The 20929-nt window shown below is 36.3% G+C and overlaps 2 protein-coding genes across 2 annotated transcripts; both read left to right on the forward strand.

Annotated features, from left to right (window-relative positions):
• The first annotated feature begins 8811 nt into the window (after positions 1 to 8811).
• Positions 8812 to 16037, forward strand: LOC107791876 (nudix hydrolase 26, chloroplastic). The gene is made up of 7 exons (XM_016614022.2): positions 8812 to 9155; positions 9249 to 9299; positions 12119 to 12211; positions 12420 to 12514; positions 13704 to 13818; positions 13913 to 14013; positions 15720 to 16037. Exons 1-6 carry the CDS (start codon positions 8904 to 8906, stop codon positions 13976 to 13978), a joined length of 672 nt encoding a protein of 223 aa, XP_016469508.1. The 5' UTR covers positions 8812 to 8903; the 3' UTR covers positions 13979 to 14013; positions 15720 to 16037.
• Positions 16038 to 17563: 1526 nt separating this feature from the next.
• On the forward strand, positions 17564 to 20929 carry LOC107791873 (inositol oxygenase 2-like). Its single transcript, XM_016614018.2, has 11 exons — positions 17564 to 17714; positions 18141 to 18276; positions 18375 to 18456; positions 18551 to 18755; positions 19550 to 19609; positions 19713 to 19765; positions 19851 to 19973; positions 20063 to 20132; positions 20390 to 20468; positions 20592 to 20673; positions 20773 to 20929. The coding sequence occupies exons 1-11, from the start codon at positions 17684 to 17686 to the stop codon at positions 20797 to 20799; spliced, it is 948 nt and encodes a 315-aa protein (XP_016469504.1). The 5' UTR covers positions 17564 to 17683; the 3' UTR covers positions 20800 to 20929.

Raw genomic sequence — 20929 nt, forward strand, 5'->3', positions numbered from 1 at the left:
TTTTCTTCTCTCTATCTAGTTTTTCCTCTCTTTTTTTCCACACTTCTTCTTAAATTTTCTCTTCTATTTATAGCAAAATTTTCGAAATTTTCAGATTTGTTTTTTTATTATTTTATTATTTTTTTAATTAAAAGAAATCCCACTTACAAATTGCTTTTATTTTTTTAGAAAAAGAAATCCCACCTTTATTTACTTTTATTTTTAAAATTCCAACTTTAATTACTTTATCTTATTTAAAATCCCACTTTTTATTTTTTTAAAAGAGAATCTCACTTTATTTAACTTTTCTTTAAAAAATAAACCACTATCTTTTCTTTTTCTTTTAAAAATGCTACTTTCAATTACTTTAAATTTTTTAAATTTTCAGATATCTTTATATTTATTTTTTAATTCCAACCTTCTTTTACTTTTAAATTTTTTAAAACTTTTTACTTTTTTTTTAAATTTTCTACATTCTTTTACTTTTTTTTTATTTTTTTTATTTTTTATTTTTTTTAAAATCATTTCCGAAATTACTATATATATATATATATATTTTTTTTTTTTTAAAAAATAATAAATAAAATAAAATATTTTCGGATTTTTTTTATATATATATAAAAACAAAAAATAAAACTATTAATAGTGATAATTCACTTTTTATTTTTTATTTTTTATTTTTTTTTGGTTTTGTTTTGTGTTGGACAAAAATGAAGAAGGGGTGTTGGGTTAATGGACTGGGTCGACCCAGTTCGAAATGGACTGGGTCGTAGGGAAGATTGGGCCATTTTTTGGGCCTATAGCTTGAAATTGAAGAAGAGGCCCAATTCCGACTTTCTTTATATTTTCGCTCTCTTTTCTTCTTTTATTTTTCTAAAACTAAATTATAAAAATACTTAAACTATTATTAAGAACTAAATTAAGTTATAAAGGCGCAAATTAACTCCCAATAACAATTAACGCACAATTAAGTATTAATTAAGCATAAAATTGTATATTTGGACATTAAATTCTAAAAATGCAAACGATGCCTATTTTTGTAATTTTTAATTTTTGTAAAACAATTTTAATTACTAACAATTGTAGAATTAAATCCTACATGCAAAATGCGACATATTTTTGTATTTTTTATTAATTTAGCGAATAAACACGCACAGACAAATACAAATAATTCTTCAAAATATCACAAAATATCACAAAATTGCACACCAAAGAAAAATCATTTTATTTTTGAATTTTTTGGGAGTAATTCTCATATAGGGCAAAAATCACGTGCTTACACAATGCTCTCTCAAAGCTTCCAAGGTCAAAAAGTCCCTTCAAAAATATCTTTTTGATATATTTATATCCCGTAGGAGTGGGCCGGATGAAACTATCCTTTCCAAGCCGAAGTAGGAGAAATACTCAGAAAAAATTACACAGGCACGCTGCGCTTGCGCCGCCCCATGTGGGGCATTAGTGGTGAAGTTCAATGAGCAAGTTCTGACGGGCAACAGGAAAATTACTCTGTCGCGTTGTACTGGGCGACGCACCATGCGTTGCACTAATGAATATTTTCAGAATTCTTGAAAGCTTCTCATGTGCCGTTTTCTCTTGCTGCATCGCACGATGCGACGCGCAATGCGTCGCAATATCATTGCATCTACTGTCTTGCTTCTGTCTCGCTAGAATTCCTCTCTAAACTAAGAATAAGGTGAGGTATATTAATTATCATTTCTTTTGGTGGACCATTATTGAACATCCAAATATTTTCACAATTTAATGTATTGGTGGCCTTTCTTTGATGTCAGATTATGAAGTTTGCTAGTCACAAAATTAGGCACGTTGGCAGGCACTGTGTGATATGGCAATTCCATGCCTCAAATATTTTTCTTCTATTTTTCACATGTATACTCGGTTCTTGATCCCTGAATTCGAATTCAGTTTAATTTCTTGGGCTTTTACTCAGACTTCAAAGCTCCAACTTATTTAATTTAGCTCCCAATTATACTCTTACTCGAAATTTTCCTGCAAAACATAAAATCGTGTAATAAGTGCAAATCACTGTCATTTAAGCTCAAACACAAGTAATATACAGTAACTATAGTGTAAACTATGATTAAAATACGTGATTCTAGCCTACCATCAATACATCAACATTTGTAGTGTCTTCTTGGCCTCCATTGATACTCATCCTCGTTTCTTTGATTTGAACGAACTTTCTTTTCAAGAAATTTTGTGCGAAATTGAATCAATCTTCAAGCTCTATAGCTTGACCTACTCTGATACCATGAACTAATTTAGGTTCACAATGTAAACTTTAGAAGAACAGAGATACATAAAAAAGGTCGAGATAGAATGTAGGGATAAAGAAGAAAGGAAGAGAGAATAAGATGTTCTTGAGAAGAGACATAATGTGTATTATTCTCATACTCTCTTACTTACAAAAGATGCTGATCATACGCATATATTGTTATGCGGCGCCTTCCTGATGTTCTTTGGAAGGGCAACGTAAGGTTAATCAACCGATGTCAGTGCGATTGTTGTTCGCCAATGAGGTCCCCTCCGCACGCTAGACTAGATTGTCAGTGTTGTGCGGGAAAACCAATGTCACGAGCAATTGCGGAAACTGAGAGAGAATTGAGTTTTGAATGATGATAATGATTTTATTGATGAATGAAAGCTGATTACAAAATATGCGGTGTCGAGGGGGAGAGACACCAGTATAGAAAATTGGTTGCTTGAAAATGTTTGATTGCTTTATCCCCCCTAATAATGCTTTAAAAAAAAATCAAAGTTACATGACTTACCCTAATAAAGTTGTAGAAGCACACTGAATGAAAATAATGTAAACTAGCATATAATTACAATGAAAAGGACTTTGTTTATTACAATGAGAAACAAGTCTGATGGCAACAACTTTGTCTTGCGGGTCAGGGTCTGCGCGTGCGGTGCTGTTGGCGCGCGCGACACTTGTTGTGTTTGCCTGAGACTGCGCGCTGGTGCTTGGCATCGGGGTCTATGCACGAGGCGCTGCTGGAATAGGCCTACAGTTGGGCGCTGGTGAGGCATCAAGATCTGTGCGCGCAACATTGTCAGTGCGCGCGACGCTGTTGTCATTAGCCAGCCGATGGGCGCTGGCGAGAGGCATCGGTGGGGTGATAGAGGCACATGCATGCTTGTCACTTGGCGCAACCAAGACCACGGGGTCGACCATGGCGCTAGGCATTGTGAGGCTTGCTAGGCCGCCATGGGGCGCGACCAAGGGGTCATATGGCGTGTCTAGAAAGCAGCCCATGACATTCCCCCCACCTGAGTTGGCGCCGTCCTCGGAGCCTTATGATGATGATGGTGGTGGTGGTTGTTGGATGGGAGGTCTGCGCCCCTCTATTCTTTGAGCTTGCTATTATAGCGATGCAATGATTTCATGCGACTGACATGGAAGACTGGATGGATCTTCCACCAGGAAGGAGTTTTTACCTGGTATATGGACTTTCCAATGCGTTTTTCAATGGGCAGGGGCCCGATATATTTTTGTTGCAGGCGAGGGTCATGGGTCCTCTCTGCAAACAAGTATCACTTTGGGATGCATAATATTACTTTGTCCCCTGCTTGATGTTGGGCAAAACAAAGATTTTGTTCGGTGAATCTTTTTGCCCGCTCTTAGGCTCTGACGAGATAGCTCTGCACTATCCCCATAGTGCGCTCCCATTCGCTCGAGAAGTTGGCAGCTTGAGGAGATTTCAGCATGGTTGATGCATTTACCGTTTGCGGGAAAGCAGTTGTTGTCCGGTAATAATTTCAAAAGGGCTTTTGTTTGTATGATGGCTCATTTGAGAATTGAAACACAGTTGAGCAGCATCCAAAAGCTTCACCCAATGCTTCTGTGATCTGGTTGCAAAGTTGCGGAGATATTCCTCCAGCATGTCCTCGGACTGGTCTGTCTGGCCATCCGATTGTGGATGGATGTTTGAGTTGTGACTCAATGTTGACCCAAAGCACCTTTAGAGATGGGTCCAAAAGTTGCTAGTAAAGTGTGAGTCACGCCTACTAACAATGTCTTTGGGCAGGTCTCAATGTTTGACAATGTGCGAGAAGAAGAGTCGAGTTGTATCTTCTGCTGAGATGTTTTGCGGGGCTGCTATAAAGGTTGCATAGTTTGAAAACTGATCTATGACAACCAATATGGATGCAAGATTACCGACTTGGGGCAATCCCGTGATGAATCTGAGGGAAACACTTTCCCATGGTCTCTGTGGGACATGTAATGGCTGCAAGGGTCCCGTTTGTGATGAGTGATCTGACTTGTCCTTGTGGCATAGTTGACAAGTCTTCACACGCTGAGAAGCGTTACTAGTCTTTTGAGGCCGATGACATGATGGCTGATTGTTGCTGCGAAGGGTAGCCGGAACCAGTGGTTTATGTCTGTTGACTACCTTCTCCAACTGCATGGCCGAGATGTTTCCAGCGGCCGTCTTTATGGGAATGCATGGTATGGTGCAGGGCTTGTCCCCATTTTCTCCCAACATCAGGAGCATGTTGGCATATGGTACCGGTATGGTGTTGGTTTGCCTCATGAACTCCAAACCCACTATGATGTCGAAGTCATCTATGATTGCTATGCGCAGGTCGATGCTTCCTTTGTATGGGCCAAGTTTCACTGGGATATTTGTAGCCGTTCCACCCAATGTCTAGGGTGGTGAGTTGATGGCCTTGACGCAGCCTTTGCTCTTTTGCACAACTAGACCTAGGCGCTCTACCTGAGTTGAAGCCAAGTAGTTGTGGGTAGCACCCGTGTCTATCAATGCGTGAATGGGATTGCCGTTCACTTTCAATTCGACGAACATTAGGGTCTTCGCTTGCTTAGGAGGCCCATCGTCCATCTTTTCCTTCCCTTTCTTGGTGATTGGCCCTGAGATTTTCTTAGGAGGACATGCACTGGTCCCGGCTAAGGCATGTAGGATAGAGCCAACAATTGCATTGAAGGCGCCTACCTGGTCTGATTCTAATGTGTCTGATGCATCTGACTCATCCTCGACAGTTTGATTAGCATTGATCTTGATGTTTGGGCATTCATTGTTTTAATGTGCCGCGCCGCAATGACGGCATTTTGAGGGAGGCTTTCTCCCCTGATTGTTGTTAATGGATGCAACATTGTTGCTGCTGGATGGGGAAGTCTTAGTCTTTGATGCACTCCGATCTCCCCCACTTTTGCTTAGGCCACCATTGCTAGGATGGTTTCCGTTGAATCCCCCTCGGACAAGCAGCTGGATCCTATCATTATGAGTTCCCAAGTGATAATCGCCAAGGCATTCTGCAGCTTGAAGGGCCTTAGGCAGGGTGTCTACCCGTTGTCTCTGTAGTTCCATACGGGCATGAGGTTTCAAACCTTCTATGAATGCAAAGAGCTTGTCTTTGTCCCCCATGTCGCGTATGTTTAGCATGAGTGTGGAGAATTCGCGCACGTACTCCCGCACTGACCTGTTGTGACAGAGCTCCCGTAGTTTTCTCCTTGCATTGTATTCCACATTTTCGGGGAATAACTGCAGGCGAATGGCTGCCTTCAATTCCTCCCATGTCTGGAGAGTATCTTCACTGGCATTGATGGCTTCGTATTTGACCCGCCACCAAAGTTTGGCATCACCCTAAAGATACATGGCATCAGTTGCTACCTTTTTGGATTCTTCCAAATGGCCCACGACATTGAAGTATTGTTCGATGTCGAAGATGAAGTTTTCCACTTCTTTAGCATCCCGGGATCCGTCGTATGGCTTTGGCTCCGGTACCTTAAGTTTTTGTGGAATGGGGGGTGAGGTTTGTTGCACCCCTAATGTGGTTGTCGCCTCCTCGAAGTAGGCTCTATAAGGCAGCATTGACAACATTGAGCTGCCTGTCAAGTCGTCTATGGTTTGCTGCATGACAGTTAGTCTATTGGCCTCTTGTTCCCGATGGTCTAAATCATCGGCACGCTCCTGTTGGAGGTCCTCAAATTTGCCATGAATGTTAGCAGTTTCGATGGATGCCGTTTGTCGGTCATCCTCAGAGTCACGACTGATATTTGCAATGTCATTTTCTGCCTGCCGCATTTGGCGGTCCAGGTCGTCCAACCTTTGTACTAGGTTGTTGTTTTGATCAGGCACCGTATCCACGATGGGTCGTAATCGATCAACCGTCTTTTCTAGGGATGCTAGACGCTCCCCATGATTCACCATGGTCAGAAATGGTGATGATGGCAAATGTGTTCCCTCGTCCGATGTCGAGCCTAGGCTTTGATACCAACTGTTACGCGACGCCTTCGTGATGTTCTTTGGAAGGGAAATGTAAGGCTAAGCAACCGATGTCAGTGCGGTTGCTGTCCGCCAATGAGGTCCCCTCCGCACGCTAGACTAGATTATTAGTGTCGTGCGGGAAAACCAATGTCACGAGCAATTGCGGAAGCTGAGAGAGAATTGAGTTTTGAATGATGATGATGATTTTATTGATGAATGAAAGCTGATTACAAAAGATGCGGTGTCGAGGGGGAGAGACACCCGTACAGAAAATTGATTGCTTGATCCCCTCTAATAATGTTTAAAAAATAAACCAAACTTAAATGACTTGCCCTAATAAAGCTGTATAAGCACACTGAATGAAAATAATGTAAACTAGCCTATAATTACAATGAAAATGACTTAGTTTATTACAATGTAGAAACAAGTCCGATGGCAGCACCTTTATCTTGCGGATCAGGGTCTGCGCGCGCGGTGCTGTTGGCGCGCGCAACACTTGTTGTGTTTGCCTGAGGCTGGGCGTTGGTGCTTGGCATCAGGGTCTGTGCGCGAGGCGCTGCTGGAATGGGCCTGCAGCTGGGTGCTGACGAGGCATCAAGATCTGCACACGCGTTATTGTCAGTGCGCGCGGCGTTGTTGTCATTAGCCAGCCGATGAGCGCTGGCGAGAGGCATCGGTGGGGCGACAGCGGCGCATACGCATTTGTCACTTGGGGCAGCCAAGACCACGGGGCCGACCATGGCGCTAGGCATTGTCAGGCTTGCTAGGCCGCCATGGGGCGCGGCCAAGGGGTCATGGGGTGTGTCTGAAAAGCAACACATGACAATATATACGAGTAATTATCCTATAGAGTGACTTTTCTCTAACTGACTTAGGATAGGTAAATAACTAACTTCTTAATTTCTGTTACAAGTTCTTTTATGTACAATTCAGTCCCTAACTTCCATATAGTTTTGGTATTTCATTTCCAAATCAATGGATAAATTATAATATCATTTCTCAAAATAAGGAGTAAAAAATATGAGAAAAGGTTCAAATGTACTCCTAACATGTACTATAGAATACATACAGAGACACTTAAAGTTGACACGATCTTTCATTTAGACACCTGAACTTAAGAGAGTTCCTATTGAGCACGTACGTTACATGAACTTTGTTCCAATTAAACACTTCTTGCTGAGTTGGCACGTAAAATGAGTTTCACCCAATATGGGCGCGTGAAAAGCCCCAAAAACAGATTTTTTTTGTTTTTTTATTTCCTTATTCTTCTTTATGTCCTCCACCGTTGCCTCCTCCACTTTTCGTCATCTTCTCTGACTCATTTTCCTCTTATTCTTTCGAATCCCATACTAGATTCAAATTCAACCGAAAACGAAAATGTGAGTATTTTTGATTGGAAGAAAACGAAAAGGATAAAGTGAAGAAGAAGAAGCCTAACCCTGCCGCCAGAACTGAAATGAAGAAGTAGAAGCAGAGAACTGAGACTAAAATGAAGAAGAAGAAGAAGAAGAAGAAGAAGAAGAAGAAGAAGAAGCAGAGATGGGTCGCTGGGTTGGAGACCCATTGATTAAACCCTAAACACCATTAATGAGGTCTTTAAAAACCTTGAAGGTTTAAAATGAGTTACTTGATTTGATGAAAGTTTGGAAAATTAATATTGGGGTTGTCTTCGGGTCGTCATGGGAAATCTTTAGCTGAAGTTATAACAAATTTGGAGGAGCTTCTCTTAAAAATTTGGATTAAAATCGTGCTTGGAACAAGAACACACATGAAAAAAATGAAGAACACCAAGACCACTGATTTCCAGAACACCAATTCTCAATTTTTTTAAATGTTTTCTTTATTGGTTGAGTGTAAATTAAGCTTTTCTTTTCTTTTTTAGAATGTTATTTTTATTTTGTTTATTAAATAGATTTAACATAGTTTTTTCTTTTTTTTTACTCAAAATAATATATGTCATTTTTTTATTCGTCATTCGCCACGTCATCAGCGAGTGCATTGCACAAACTTTGTAAGTTTGGCTGATTGTCAAATAAGTGCTCAATTGGAATAAGTTTCAGATAGTAAAAGTGTTCAATAGGAACTCTCTTAAGTTCAGGTGTCTAAACGAAAGATCGTGCCAACTTTAAGTGTCTCTGTATTTATTCAGCCTTTATCTTTTGTCTTGTAGGAGCTCGTATCATTATCTTTCGTCTCAAATATACCCCTCCCATTGTTTGACACGGTGAAAGCCACATAGAGGTACTTTTGGACCTATTTTAATTGTTCAGTCATATAATTGAAACTTTTCAATTGTTAAACGACAACTTCCATTAATTATAAAATATATATACACTAATTTAATAGTTAGAGATAAATTTAGTCTTTATTTATCAATATGACTCCACAACACAAGTGTAAGAGTAAAGATGGACAAATGATAGAGACATAGATACATGAAATTAACTCTGCGAAGCTATCATAAATAAAACGGTAAATGGAAGGCAAATAAAAGACAAATCAAATACTTTAAGTATAAATTAGAATGTTTTTGCAAAAATAAATTAAATTCACAACAACAACAAAAATGAAGAAGTTTGATCACGTGCAACTCACGTGCAATTGACACAGTCCAATGAGGTGAAGAACCTGCACCAATTGCGAACCCATAAACAGGGAGCGTTTGGTTTATGTTAAATGGCTTTATGTCGATCCTTCGTCTGTAATCTTCCACTTTCTCGTCTTCCATTGCAGCTCAATACCTCAATTCCTTCCCCATACTGCCCTCCAAAATCCCATCAAATTACCACTTTGCCACTCCGCTTTAGCCGTTGCAAAACAGCTTCTTTTGCTTCAGTACCATTACAGTCGCAATCATCAATGGAGAACCCACCTGAAGGTTACAGAAGAAACGTGGGCATTTGTTTAATAAACCCTTCTAATAAAAAGGTCTCTCTTTTTTATTTACATTTATTTTATTGAGTAATAGATATGTGTTTTTTATTTGTTTTCTTATTTTATGTTTTGATCTGAATATTGCAGATTTTTGCTGCTTCGAGGCTAGATATACCTAGTGCTTGGCAAATGCCGCAGGTAAATTGTGTAGTTCTCATTTGGGTTTGCTTCATTTTTTCGTTTTAATTGTTATACTTCCTCGGTTTCAATTTATGTGACTTAATTTGTCTCGTCACAGAATTTAAGAAAAATAAAGTTTTTAAAACTTCGGAAAAGGTCCAAAAATATTCTTAAACTGTTCGAAATAGCTCAAAAATATCCTCCGTTTGTTTTTTGTGCCAAAAATATCCCTGCCGTCAATATTTTGGCCCAAAAATGCCCCTAAGCTATTAATTTTGCCATTGAAGCTGACATGACAGTCCAAGTGGGTTAGAAATGGTTACATGGTCGTCCACCTAAGCAATCCATATGTGAAAATTATTTTTTCGGAATTTTGTTTCCAGAATTTTTTAATAAAATACAAAATCAACATTTATTCTGAAAAAAGTAAAAAAAATCGAAAAAAAAATTTATTTCGGAATTTTTTAATTAAAATACAAAATCAACACTTATTCCGAAAAAAGTAAAAAAAATTACGAAAAAATTATTCTTGATTGGGGTTTATGATTTGATTAAAAAACTCTATTGTTCTCTTTTGTGAATTTATGATTATAGATATCGAGAATTCATATAACCGACCCCAACTTGTTTAGGATTAAGAAACCGACGTCTTTGTTGTTGTACAAATAAAGTTTTAATTTTTTTTCTTGTAAACGTTGTGTGTTAATATTTTTTTGGAGCTAAAGAATGGGGTTGAAATTATACAGGGATAATGTTCCAAGACATAACTACGCTATTACTGGATTCAAAAGCATTCAAAGACATAACTCTGAAATTCATAAAAGAGAACAATGGAGTTTTTTTAATCAAATCATAAACCCCAATCAAGAATAATTTTTTCATAAATTTTTTTACTTTTTTCGGAATATGTGTTGATTTTGTATTTTAATTAAAAAAATTCCGAAATAAATATTTTTTCCGAAATTTTTGACTTTTTTCAGAATAAATGTTGATATTATATTTTATTAAAAAATTCTGGAAAAATAAAATTTCGAAAACATAATTTTCACATATGGATTGCTTAGGTGGACGACCATGTAAGCAATTCTAACCGAGTTGGACTGCCATGTCAGTTTTAATGTCAAAACTAACGGTTGAGGGACATTTTTGGGCGAAAACATAGACGGCAGAGATATTTTTGGCACCAAAAACAAACGGAGGATATTTTTGAGCTATTTTGAATAGTTCAAGGATATTTTTGGACCTTTTCCGTTAAAACTTATAGTCTTAAAGGCAGAAGCTTTGTGGAGTCATAACATTTGGATAGCTATAAAAGTTTCTCGTGGAATGGGTAAAATGAAAAGTTTAAATTTAAATTGTTTCCAAATATAGAAATGTGTTATTCTTTTTGAAACTGATTAATAATGAAAGCGTGTCACATAAATTGAAACGGAGGTAGTATCATATTCTTTTTTTTAGGGTGGGTGGGCGGTGGGTGTGGGCAAGGTTAGACATTTATAGTACTAAAATTTAGGGTAATGCATCAAACTTACTTTCATGATTTAAGTATTCATCTAACTGGCTAGGAACATGTTTCTATGAGCGATATTTATTTGCTTAACTGGATTTGGGTATATGAGAGCGAGAAAATGAATTCATGTATCCTCGCAAAACCTTAGCTATTGCTTAACTGTTAAGTCCTAGTACTTATAAGGGAGAAGAATCGTTCTTTCTCTATTACAGTGTTCAATGCAACACTGAGCTACAAAAGTTTTGCTTAACGACAATGCAATTGGACAGACTATAATACTGACTACTCTCTTGTTGTCTCGTAATTAGTTTACCTAAAATTTTGGATATTATCAATGATCTATGGGGATTATGAAATTGTTAAGGCCTGTTGTGAGTTTAAAACGTTATATCACCCATATGGTTCCAGCTTGTGGCTAAAATAAATGAACAATTGTGAAGTTAATAGAAGAGATTATGAATACGAGGTTCCAATAAACATGAATCCTTTAGACTTGGCAATAAAAGTGCAAATGCGATCTAAAATATCTAGTGTCATATATATCTATCCGTAGAATAACTAAATTACAGGCTAAGAAATGGTTGTGTAGAAAACTGTGTTGAGTTCCACAGCTAAAAATCATGTTTGGCCAAATGCTACTTGTTGGCAGTTTTTGCTTTTCTCAATTTCTAAATGTGATTCTAATTTAGCACACATGTTCCCGCGTGGATCATGATAGAAAATAGCGTGGTCTCCTGAATCAGTATAAATCTGTTGAGGAGCAAGAGAAGAGATCGTACTAATCGGGCTTGATGCCTTTGTCGCAAAAGGCCTTTTGTTATGTCTCTTTTCTTCATTTGAATCAAGTCTGTTTAAAATGGAAGTGACCTTAAAGAACTACCCAATTATAGTTTCAGAATTATTAACAATTCGGCTATAAAGACTAGAAAGATCATTAACCCTCTTTCTAATCAGAAACAACAAATTTCTATTGCAATGTCCAATTCTTTGTAATAAAATGCCATTGACATGTCTTCAGAATATGGTTTTGTTCCGTATGAGTGTGAAATGTTTGTCTATACTCGTAAGATCTCAACGTTCAATTATATGGAGCCTTTCAAATTTGCATTCCTACTAAACTTCGTATGCATTTTCCCTTCTCTTTTGACAATTTTGCAAATTCTCTTAAGATGTTAGCCTTTTAAGATTTCAAAACTTTGTGTTTTCTTTACTGTAAAGAAAAGAGAATGAAAGAAATCTTAAAAGTTAGGGAATCGTGTGTTTTACCGAGATGTTGGTCTTTTGTAATAAATAGGAAAAATGACACATATATGGTTGTTTGAATCAGGGTGGAGTTGATGAAAGTGAAGATCCAAGAAATGCTGCCATCAGGGAATTAAGAGAGGAAACTGGGGTTACTTCAGCAGAAATCGTTGCTGAGGTATGAAAAGTAGATTCTACTCTCATCTCTTAAAGTTTCTTTTATGTTTTATTTTGCTGGTCCTTCAATTCAAGGAAGGAGAAGGACAACAGGAACAAGTCTTAGTCAGTTCGATGAATAGCTGTGGTTATTTGATACTTGGCTTGTTATGCAATCTCATATCTCGAGTAGTGTTAGGCTGGTTAATGACGTTCTAAATCCTATGTAGGCTCCACACTGGTTGACGTATGATTTCCCACCAGACGTTAGGGAAAAGCTAAGGCATCAATGGGGATCTGACTGGAAAGGTCAAGCACAAAAGTGGTAGGTACATCTAAATCAGCAACTTTGCACTTAGATACATAAAACATACCATTGCTTTAGCAATATCCAACAACAACAACGACCCAGTAAAATCCCACTAGTGGGGTCTGGGGAGGGTAGTGTGTACGCAGAGCTTACCCCTACCCCGAGGGAGTAGAGAGGCGGTTTCCGAAAGACCCTCGGCTCAAGAAAACGAAAAATATAAAATATGGAGTATCGTTTTTCCTAAACAAATCACTCATGTTTGTTAAGCCGTAACAAGGGTCATGTACCAACTCAGTAGTCATCTAAACCTTGTCCAAATTAAAATTAGACTGCCTATTACGTTCCAGGAGGAGCTGCTATTTATATCTATTGTGTTATTTTCCTGTGCACAGACAAAATTTTGATTTTTTCCATGGAATTTACTTATTCAAGCCAAGAATAGACTATCTTAGTTCCTGACTGTCAGGAGCCAGCCTCGAAGTTGTTATTATGTGCCGTTCTTCCTGTTCTTTATAGCCTTTTCCCTCCAGTTCTATCCTTTCTCCTTTGCAGCGAGGCTCATCCACTGAACTTCTAAAGCTTTGAGAATTGAATTTTTCTTAAAAAATAGAGCAAAGCAGCTCAAGAATTATGGGGACTTCTAAAACCTCTGGATTATCAAAAGCTTGGCCTATGCAGGCGTACGCCTTAAGATTGAGTTGAACAGAAGCTCCAACTCTTTCTTTTTAAATAATAAAGGAGGTATTCAAACCAGCTTGCGCACTTCGACTAGTTCACTGCATACCTGCTACCTCCACTGGCACAGGTCCCGGGTAACCCTATCTGCTAAGGCTTACGAAAAAAAGCAGAGGCTCCAACTTAAGATTCTCTATATTTTCCAGAGGGAGATCTTTATAGAGATTATTTTTTCTGTTTGGCCAGATACTGACAGTTATTAGCAAGACAAGGAAAAAAAATCAAGTCTTATTGCAGAATATATATGAGACACGATCAAACTATAAAGCGGCAGTGGGTGTGCATGCTGTCATTTTGGTGTGTGTATACATTTTACACATCTGTTGTCTAGATGTTAATGAGTGTTACTCTGCTAGATCAGTTTTCAGTATCATGAAACTCTATTTCGTGTTCCTTGATAAACAATCATATAGATCTCAGTTGATTCCTGATTATTAACGACACTGAAATACAACGTTGAAAATTCTAGGTTCCTATTTAAGTTCACTGGAAAGGATGAAGAAATCAACCTTCTGGGCGATGGGACAGAGAAGGCTGAGTTTGGAGAATGGTCATGGATGTCACCGGAGCAAGTTGTTGAATTTGTAAGTGGACCTTTTGACCATTGAAGTTTCTCCTAAAACAAATTAAGGCTCTAACTCCTATTATTTTGACTTTTATCCAAAATCTTCTCTACAGGCAGTGGATTTCAAGAAGCCTGTTTACAAGGAAGTTTTATCTGTTTTTTCTCAATATTTCCTGTAGGGAAACTGACCATTCCTGAAGGGTGAAGATAAGAGGTATGTTTATCTAAAACCCATTAGATATGCACTGTTTTGCTACCACTCTCTAATCAAACTTATATATTGTGTTTGGTATGAAGATAGATGTTTTCCATGGAAAATGATTTTCAAGAAAATAAGTAGTTTTCTTATTCATTTTCCCGTGTTTGGTTGGTGACTCGGAAATATTTTTTTTAGTGTTTGGTATGTGATTAGAAAATATTATCCATTGTTTTGTTGTAAGGAGAAAAATATTTTTCCTAAGTATTAGAAAAATAGCTCCTCTCACCACCCCCTTCCCCGCCCAAACCTGATATAGCTAAATATGCATTGCATGTTCACCAGATGACTTTAGTCATTCGTGCCTATAGATGAGAGATGAAAGAACTGAAACAAAATAGATAAGCATGAACTAAATAGCCTCACGGTCTCTAAACCAGAGCCAACCATTACTATTCACCAAGCCTTAAAACAACAAAGTAGAAAGGCAGAAAAATTGATGTACAATAAGATGGAAATATTATTGCAGGTCGCAAATTAAACAAGAACACAACCTTCCATATGGTAAAAGTAGCATGTAGTGGGAATTATCACAATATATACAATAATACAAGTTCATGAGTGTCTATTCATGCCACCCACAAGGTGTACCGTGCTGCACATAGTCTTCCAAAACCAACATTCTGTAAACCATTCTCCTTTCCTATATTGTATAAAGTGCTTAGGGTAATAAAGCGTTTAGAATAATATCAGTAATCCAAATGGATAAATAGATTTTTGCTGGAGACTGAGAAGGAAAAAATAGACAACCAATCTGGTTACAGCAGATCAAACAAAAGAACAAAATGAAAAACTAAAATATTATTGTCACCCCCATCAAGCAGTGTTCTTCTAACCGGCACAACCATTTTCACTTGGTCCATGAGAAATTAGTATAATCACGTAGTCAAACATTTGATGTATTTTAGTGTTGTTGCTTAAATTCTTCTAAACACAACTTGCTGAATTCTGTTTCTTTTGCCATAGGCTCCTTAGCTAACATTTCATTCTACAACAATAATCAAAAGCTATGGCTAAGAACTCTTCCTCAAAACCTTCGATTGCAATAATTTCATTGTGCAACCTTGTAACATATGGTCGACTATCAACTAGTATTTTATTTAATGTTGCTGCCACTTCTCGAGCTTTATTTATATGTTACTGACCTCATCATGCACATTAGAAGAACGGCTTCGTTTATGTATTGCCTTAACTAGAGAAGTTTCATTTGAACTTGATGGCACATCTTTTTCATTGGATGGTCTTTCAATGTTATTAACGTTACTTTTCTCCGAGCTACAATCTAAGTGTTTATCATTAAACGACTTAGCACAATTGGCCTTAGCTCAATTGTTCCCCCAAACAGTAGACATTTCTTCAAACATTTCAATCTTTTTGTTGATGAACTTCTCATGAGTAAGATTGGCCTATAATACAATGACAAAAATAATAATAGTATTAGCCGAAATTGAATTCAAGTAACGAAGATAAGATAGAAATGAATAGAACAAAGTCTGTTGTTCTCATTTTACTTGAATATGGAGCGCAAAGACTCTAGAACTATTAGTAATCATCTTCAAGTTATCTTCTAATCTAAGATTTAACTCATTTTTTTTGTTTAGTAAAGTTTGAATTGTATTGCGTGTGCTTCTAACCGTTTTAAGATATATTTTCTTGATGGTTAGGTGAACCTTCATCTCCAAGTTGTTCCTTTGTGGCATCTGAAGCATGCTTGAACGAGATGACCTTAAAGACATTAGTTGATTTATTCCTTGCTTCACCTCATCAGCTAGGATCTCCAATATCAAATATTGCATACGTTTTGTTCCCATTTGTTTACTGTTACAGTATGCCCCTATGTTTACTGTTTATCATAAGCGTTTTAAATATAGGAACGGTTTACAAGATGTTACATTTTGGAAGAATATGTGCAAACATCGTACTTCTTGTGAATGTAAAATGTGATTTAACATTTTTAGTTGGATATTAGTTGGTTTTGTAAACTTGTAAAACGTAAAATCACACAGATAGAATGCTTGGGTTTACAGACAACCCAACTTTGCTCTTTTGAATTTGTTTAATGTGATTTAACATTTTTAGCACCTGAGCCTTAGGTAAATAAAATTATCATTCTGGATCTTGAATTCAAAGTCTAAATGATACAGAAATAAATTTACTTGTGGCATTAGCTTCTTTTTTCCCCTGTTTTCAAATAATGGAATACTAATATACATACCTGTAAATAAAAGTCTGTTACTTTAATTTTGTTTGGCTGAATACAGTAGATGACCTCTTAAACTTGTCCAGAATTTTCATTTAGATATCTCAATTAAGCTTTGACGTATTTAAGTTTGATATAAGCTTTCTGTAATATTTGGTAATACACCCTGAAAGCCACATGTCTAGTACGTGCATATATTAACATTTCACTGTAGGCTTAATTCCCACGTTTTTTATTATTGGTCAAAGGTTGATCACTTTTTCACGAAAAGTTTTGAGCTTTTTCTCGTAATAATTTTTTTAAAAAGAAAGGCATCATGATGCACAAGTATCTCATATTCACACTGTCCGGAAAAGCGCTGCATTCCTAGGAGTATTATATAGACAGTTTATTCTAATGTAGGCATTAGTGGCTGCGTTCACAGCTCAAACCCGTAACTTATATCAGACATAGACAACTTTAATATTGCTCTAAAGTTCTTTTATTTTTCTCATAATATTAAGTAGGCAGTAATAGACACACTTTTAGCTTAACATTAGGTAATAAGTCAGACTTTCCTTATTTAGAAATTAGTTACCTTTAGAATTTCTACTTTACGCTTAATGAATTGATTTTACAGACATACAATTTATTTATGATTTTTTAATTATAAATTTTAAAAATTTTCTTTTATTTCTTAAACTCCATATTAAGTGAAACACTGCCACATAAACTGGAGGGAGTACAATATTTGAGTTCTCATCAAAAGTTATCCGATGAGTATACAATTTTTTAAAACGTATGATCTAACATGCTCAAACAAATTTGATCATACTTTGATATGATTAAATATTTCTTAATAATATCCGTGCCCCACGCGAATACTTATCCTAATGTTCAGTTAATGAGCATTTGTAGGATTAGATAAATAATTTGGAAACATTTTTTTTATAGATAAGATAGAATCAGCATTAACTTCGGAATGTAATCCAGATAGAATTAACTTACCCATGTTTTCAAACAAAATAGAACAATACATTAAACCTTAGCCAATTTTTTTGGCAACAATCAGGATAAGTAATTAATTTAATACAGACTCCCACAGTTATTGCACTTCCATTAATTTTAGGAGGTGAAGATTTACTTCTTCTTTTTTGTTTTAAACAGTTGGAAAATATTTAATGGTAAAAACAGAAACTTACGTTGGCAATGACTCAATAATATATATCTTTATTTTTTTATCCACGCAAAGCTGACTCACTTTTCTTTGTACGTTTTTTAGTTCAGGACTCGTCTCCAAGTGTTTTTTTATTACTAGAAAAGGGATTTCTTTTTTCCCTATAAAAACCAATTTTTTTCTCAAAGTTCTCATAAACAAGCAAAAGTCAATTCACAGCTTATTATTTATCTTTTGTTTATTTGCTTTGTGTTTTCTTTCTCAACTCAAGCATGACTTTCCTCGTTGCCCAAACTGAGCATGGTATTATATTTTCTTTTTCTTTTCTCTCTTTATGTATTAATTTAATTTTTTGAATTGTTTATCGAGTCATTGTCTTTGTGATTTGACCTTCTCAATGTCAGTTACTACTTTATTACGTAATTGTATTGGACTTCTTGACGTGTTTTTTTTTTTTTTTTTGGTTTCTCATCGCGATAAATCCAAATTTGCGTCTGAAAATTTCACTTTATGATATGTCGTAAACTACTTGTGTTTCCGAAAGTGAATTCATAAATTTTCAGAATTTTTTATTTTCCGTGATATATAAGCACGATTTTATTATTTTTTCCATTACAAGAAATTAATTTTATGACTTTTTGATGCAATACACTAAAAGTTGAATTATTATCCGAGAAATTTAACTCTCTCTCTCTCTCTCTTTTTGGTTCTTGATCTTGCTCTAATTAGGAGCAGAAATTGAGAACAAGAAGGTAACTACTGATGCTGAGGAATTGTTTCTTGATGGTGGATTTGTTGTGCCAAAAAATGTTTCAAACGATGGATTTGTTGTTCCTGGCAACAATGCATTTGGCAACTCATTCAGGTAATAATGTTTTCCAAATCAACAAATTAAAATTTATGTATACAACTATTAAAATATATATCTGTATTTATTCTAACATTAAAAAAAAATCGATGCAGGGATTATAGTGCAGAAACTGATCGGAAAAAGATCGTGGAGGAACTCTATCGACAGAGCCACATTAACCAAACATATGATTTTGTAAGCATCCAAAAAATACAAAAATAAAATAATATTCTTGAACAAGTTTTGTTTCATGCATATATAATTTTTAATTTTTATGGAATTAAAACAGGTGAAAAAGATGAGGGAAGAGTATGGAAAGTTGGATAAAGTTGAGATGAGCATTTGGGAAAGTTGTGAACTTTTAAATGAAGTTGTGGATGATAGTGATCCTGATTTGGATGAACCCCAAATTCAGCATTTGTTGCAAACTGCTGAAGCTATTAGGAAAGACTATCCTAATGAAGATTGGTTGCATTTGACTGCCCTTATTCATGGTTTGTGCCTCTTTTCTATACCCTAAATAAAAAAAGGATTTTAATTTTAATAATAATGCTTATCGTCTAGTGGTATCAGTGGGGATGATACGTTCAGTTCAATTCCCACCACTCCCTTCCCCCTCCCCCTCCCCCTCCCCACTACGATTCAGTTCTCAGGCACTCGTGGCGTAATTAGTAAAATTGCTGTCATTTAATTAGAAAGTCACGGATTCGAGCTCTGAAACTAATTTCTTGCAGAAATGCAGGATAAAGTTGCGTATAATAGACCCTTATGGTCCGGCCCTTCCCAGTGTTATCAAAGGCGCGCTTAAGCCCCGAAACGAGGCTCAAAACATGTTGAGCATTTCGCGTCGCTTAACGGGCGCTTCGGTGTTGTCATCAAGGCTCTAAGGCATACTTTTCCTTGCTAACGAGCATAATTCGGAAGACGCGACATTAAACAGTTGATATTTCACTTTATTGTAAATTTTCTTTAATTTCTTTGTCTATATATTTGGTATTCATGCTTATAGATATTAGTCTTGGACTACACATACATATTTATAGTTTTTCTCCATTTGCGTCTTTCTTCATTAAAGCCCATGCTTTATTTGCGCTTAAAGCCCCCAACAGACCTCAGAGTTTTTTGTGCTTTTCGCCTTTGATAACACTGGCCCTTCCCCGGAACATAGCCGGAGCTTAGTGTACCGAGCTGTCCTTTTCCCATCGTATCCAAAAAAAAATTAAAAATATTTAATTTAAGCAAATTAATGTGCATTTTATGCTGACATTATCTTGCCAAAATATTGTAGATCTTGGCAAAGTTCTTCTGCTTCCTAGCTTTGGAGGGCTTCCTCAGTGGGCTGTTGTTGGTAAGATTATTACAGCACATACTCAAAAATATATATTACTTTATATTTTTCACATTTATTTCTCAAGTATGTATTTAATTTATTAACCAATTTATTCTAATAGGTGACACATTCCCCCTTGGTTGTGCTTTTGATGAATCAAATGTGCTTTATGAGGTCTTTTTCTTTTCTATTTTTTTTCCTGAGTCTTTATTTATTTATTTATTTATTTATTCTCACTGCTCAATTGCCAAATCTGCAGCAATTTAAGGGAAATCCTGATTACAACAATCCATCTTACAACACAAAAAATGGAGTTTATTCTAAAGGATGTGGGCTTGATAATGTGGTTATGTCTTGGGGACATGATGACTACATGTATTTGGTATGCATTTTTATTTTCCAGAAAAAATTAGTTAGACTTAATTAAATTAATGAAGAATCATGTGTGATTTACATATGTTTAATTATTAGGTTGCTAAGGAAAACAAAACTACTCTGCCATCTGCTGCATTGTTCATCATCCGATACCATTCCTTTTATCGTAAGTATTTATAAATAACTTTTTTACCTATTCGTTCTTGAAAAATGTTATGTAACAGCTTCTCTACCTTCACAAAGTAGGGGTAAGGTCTGTGCACACACTACCCTCCCCAGATCGAAAACAACCTCTCTATCTTCACAAGGTAGGATAGGTCTGTGTACACACTACTCTCCCCAGAGCTCAATTGTGGATTACACTAGGTCTGCTGTTGTTGTTGTCGTGGTCTTTATTACTAATCATGAGTTTTTATTATGTAGCTCTGCACAGGGCAGGGGCATATAAACACTTGATGAATGAGGAGGATCATGAAAATCTGAAATGGCTTCATATTTTCAAGTAAGTTTTTGTTTTTCCAATTGATATAATTTGTAGTTCTACTTGCTTCAGTTTTTTATTTTCTTGGTTTATTAACTGTTGAGAATGATGTTTGACTGAATGTTTTATAATGGTATTTGACAGCAAATATGATCTTTATAGCAAGAGCAGAGTTTTGATTGATGTGGAGAAAGTGAAACCTTACTACATTTCCCTCATTGAGAAGGTAAATTTTTTCGACTATATAAATTCTCATTGATCATATCGTTGCATATAATCCGATCTTTCTAATTTATTGATACTTGAAAAAACATTTTGATTGCAGTATTTCCCAGCAAAGCTGAAGTGGTGAAATCCTCAAATCTGGGCAGCTGTTGAAAAGCTTTTTGTGGATACAACAAATGAGTTCTAGGAATTGGCTTTGGGATTTTATTTGGTGCATTTTTTTCTTTTTTCTTTTTTCTTTTTCTTGGGGTGGGGGG

This window comes from Nicotiana tabacum, chromosome 11 (genome assembly GCF_000715075.1).
Source record: "Nicotiana tabacum cultivar K326 chromosome 11, ASM71507v2, whole genome shotgun sequence".
Classification (NCBI taxonomy): domain Eukaryota; kingdom Viridiplantae; phylum Streptophyta; class Magnoliopsida; order Solanales; family Solanaceae; genus Nicotiana; species Nicotiana tabacum.

Excerpts from the sequence above, each read along its gene's own strand:
- LOC107791876 (XM_016614022.2), top strand. The coding sequence starts at position 8,904 with ATGGCTTTATGTCGATCCTTCGTCTGTAATCTTCCACTTTCTCGTCTT. Across the intron at positions 12,515-13,703 it reads AAAGGTCAAGCACAAAAGTG|GTTCCTATTTAAGTTCACTG; the intron begins GTAGGTACATCT and ends TGAAAATTCTAG. Across the intron at positions 13,819-13,912 it reads CGGAGCAAGTTGTTGAATTT|GCAGTGGATTTCAAGAAGCC; the intron begins GTAAGTGGACCT and ends TCTTCTCTACAG.
- LOC107791873 (XM_016614018.2), top strand. The coding sequence starts at position 17,684 with ATGACTTTCCTCGTTGCCCAAACTGAGCATG. Across the intron at positions 19,610-19,712 it reads TCCTCAGTGGGCTGTTGTTG|GTGACACATTCCCCCTTGGT; the intron begins GTAAGATTATTA and ends TTATTCTAATAG. Across the intron at positions 20,469-20,591 it reads AAATGGCTTCATATTTTCAA|CAAATATGATCTTTATAGCA; the intron begins GTAAGTTTTTGT and ends GGTATTTGACAG.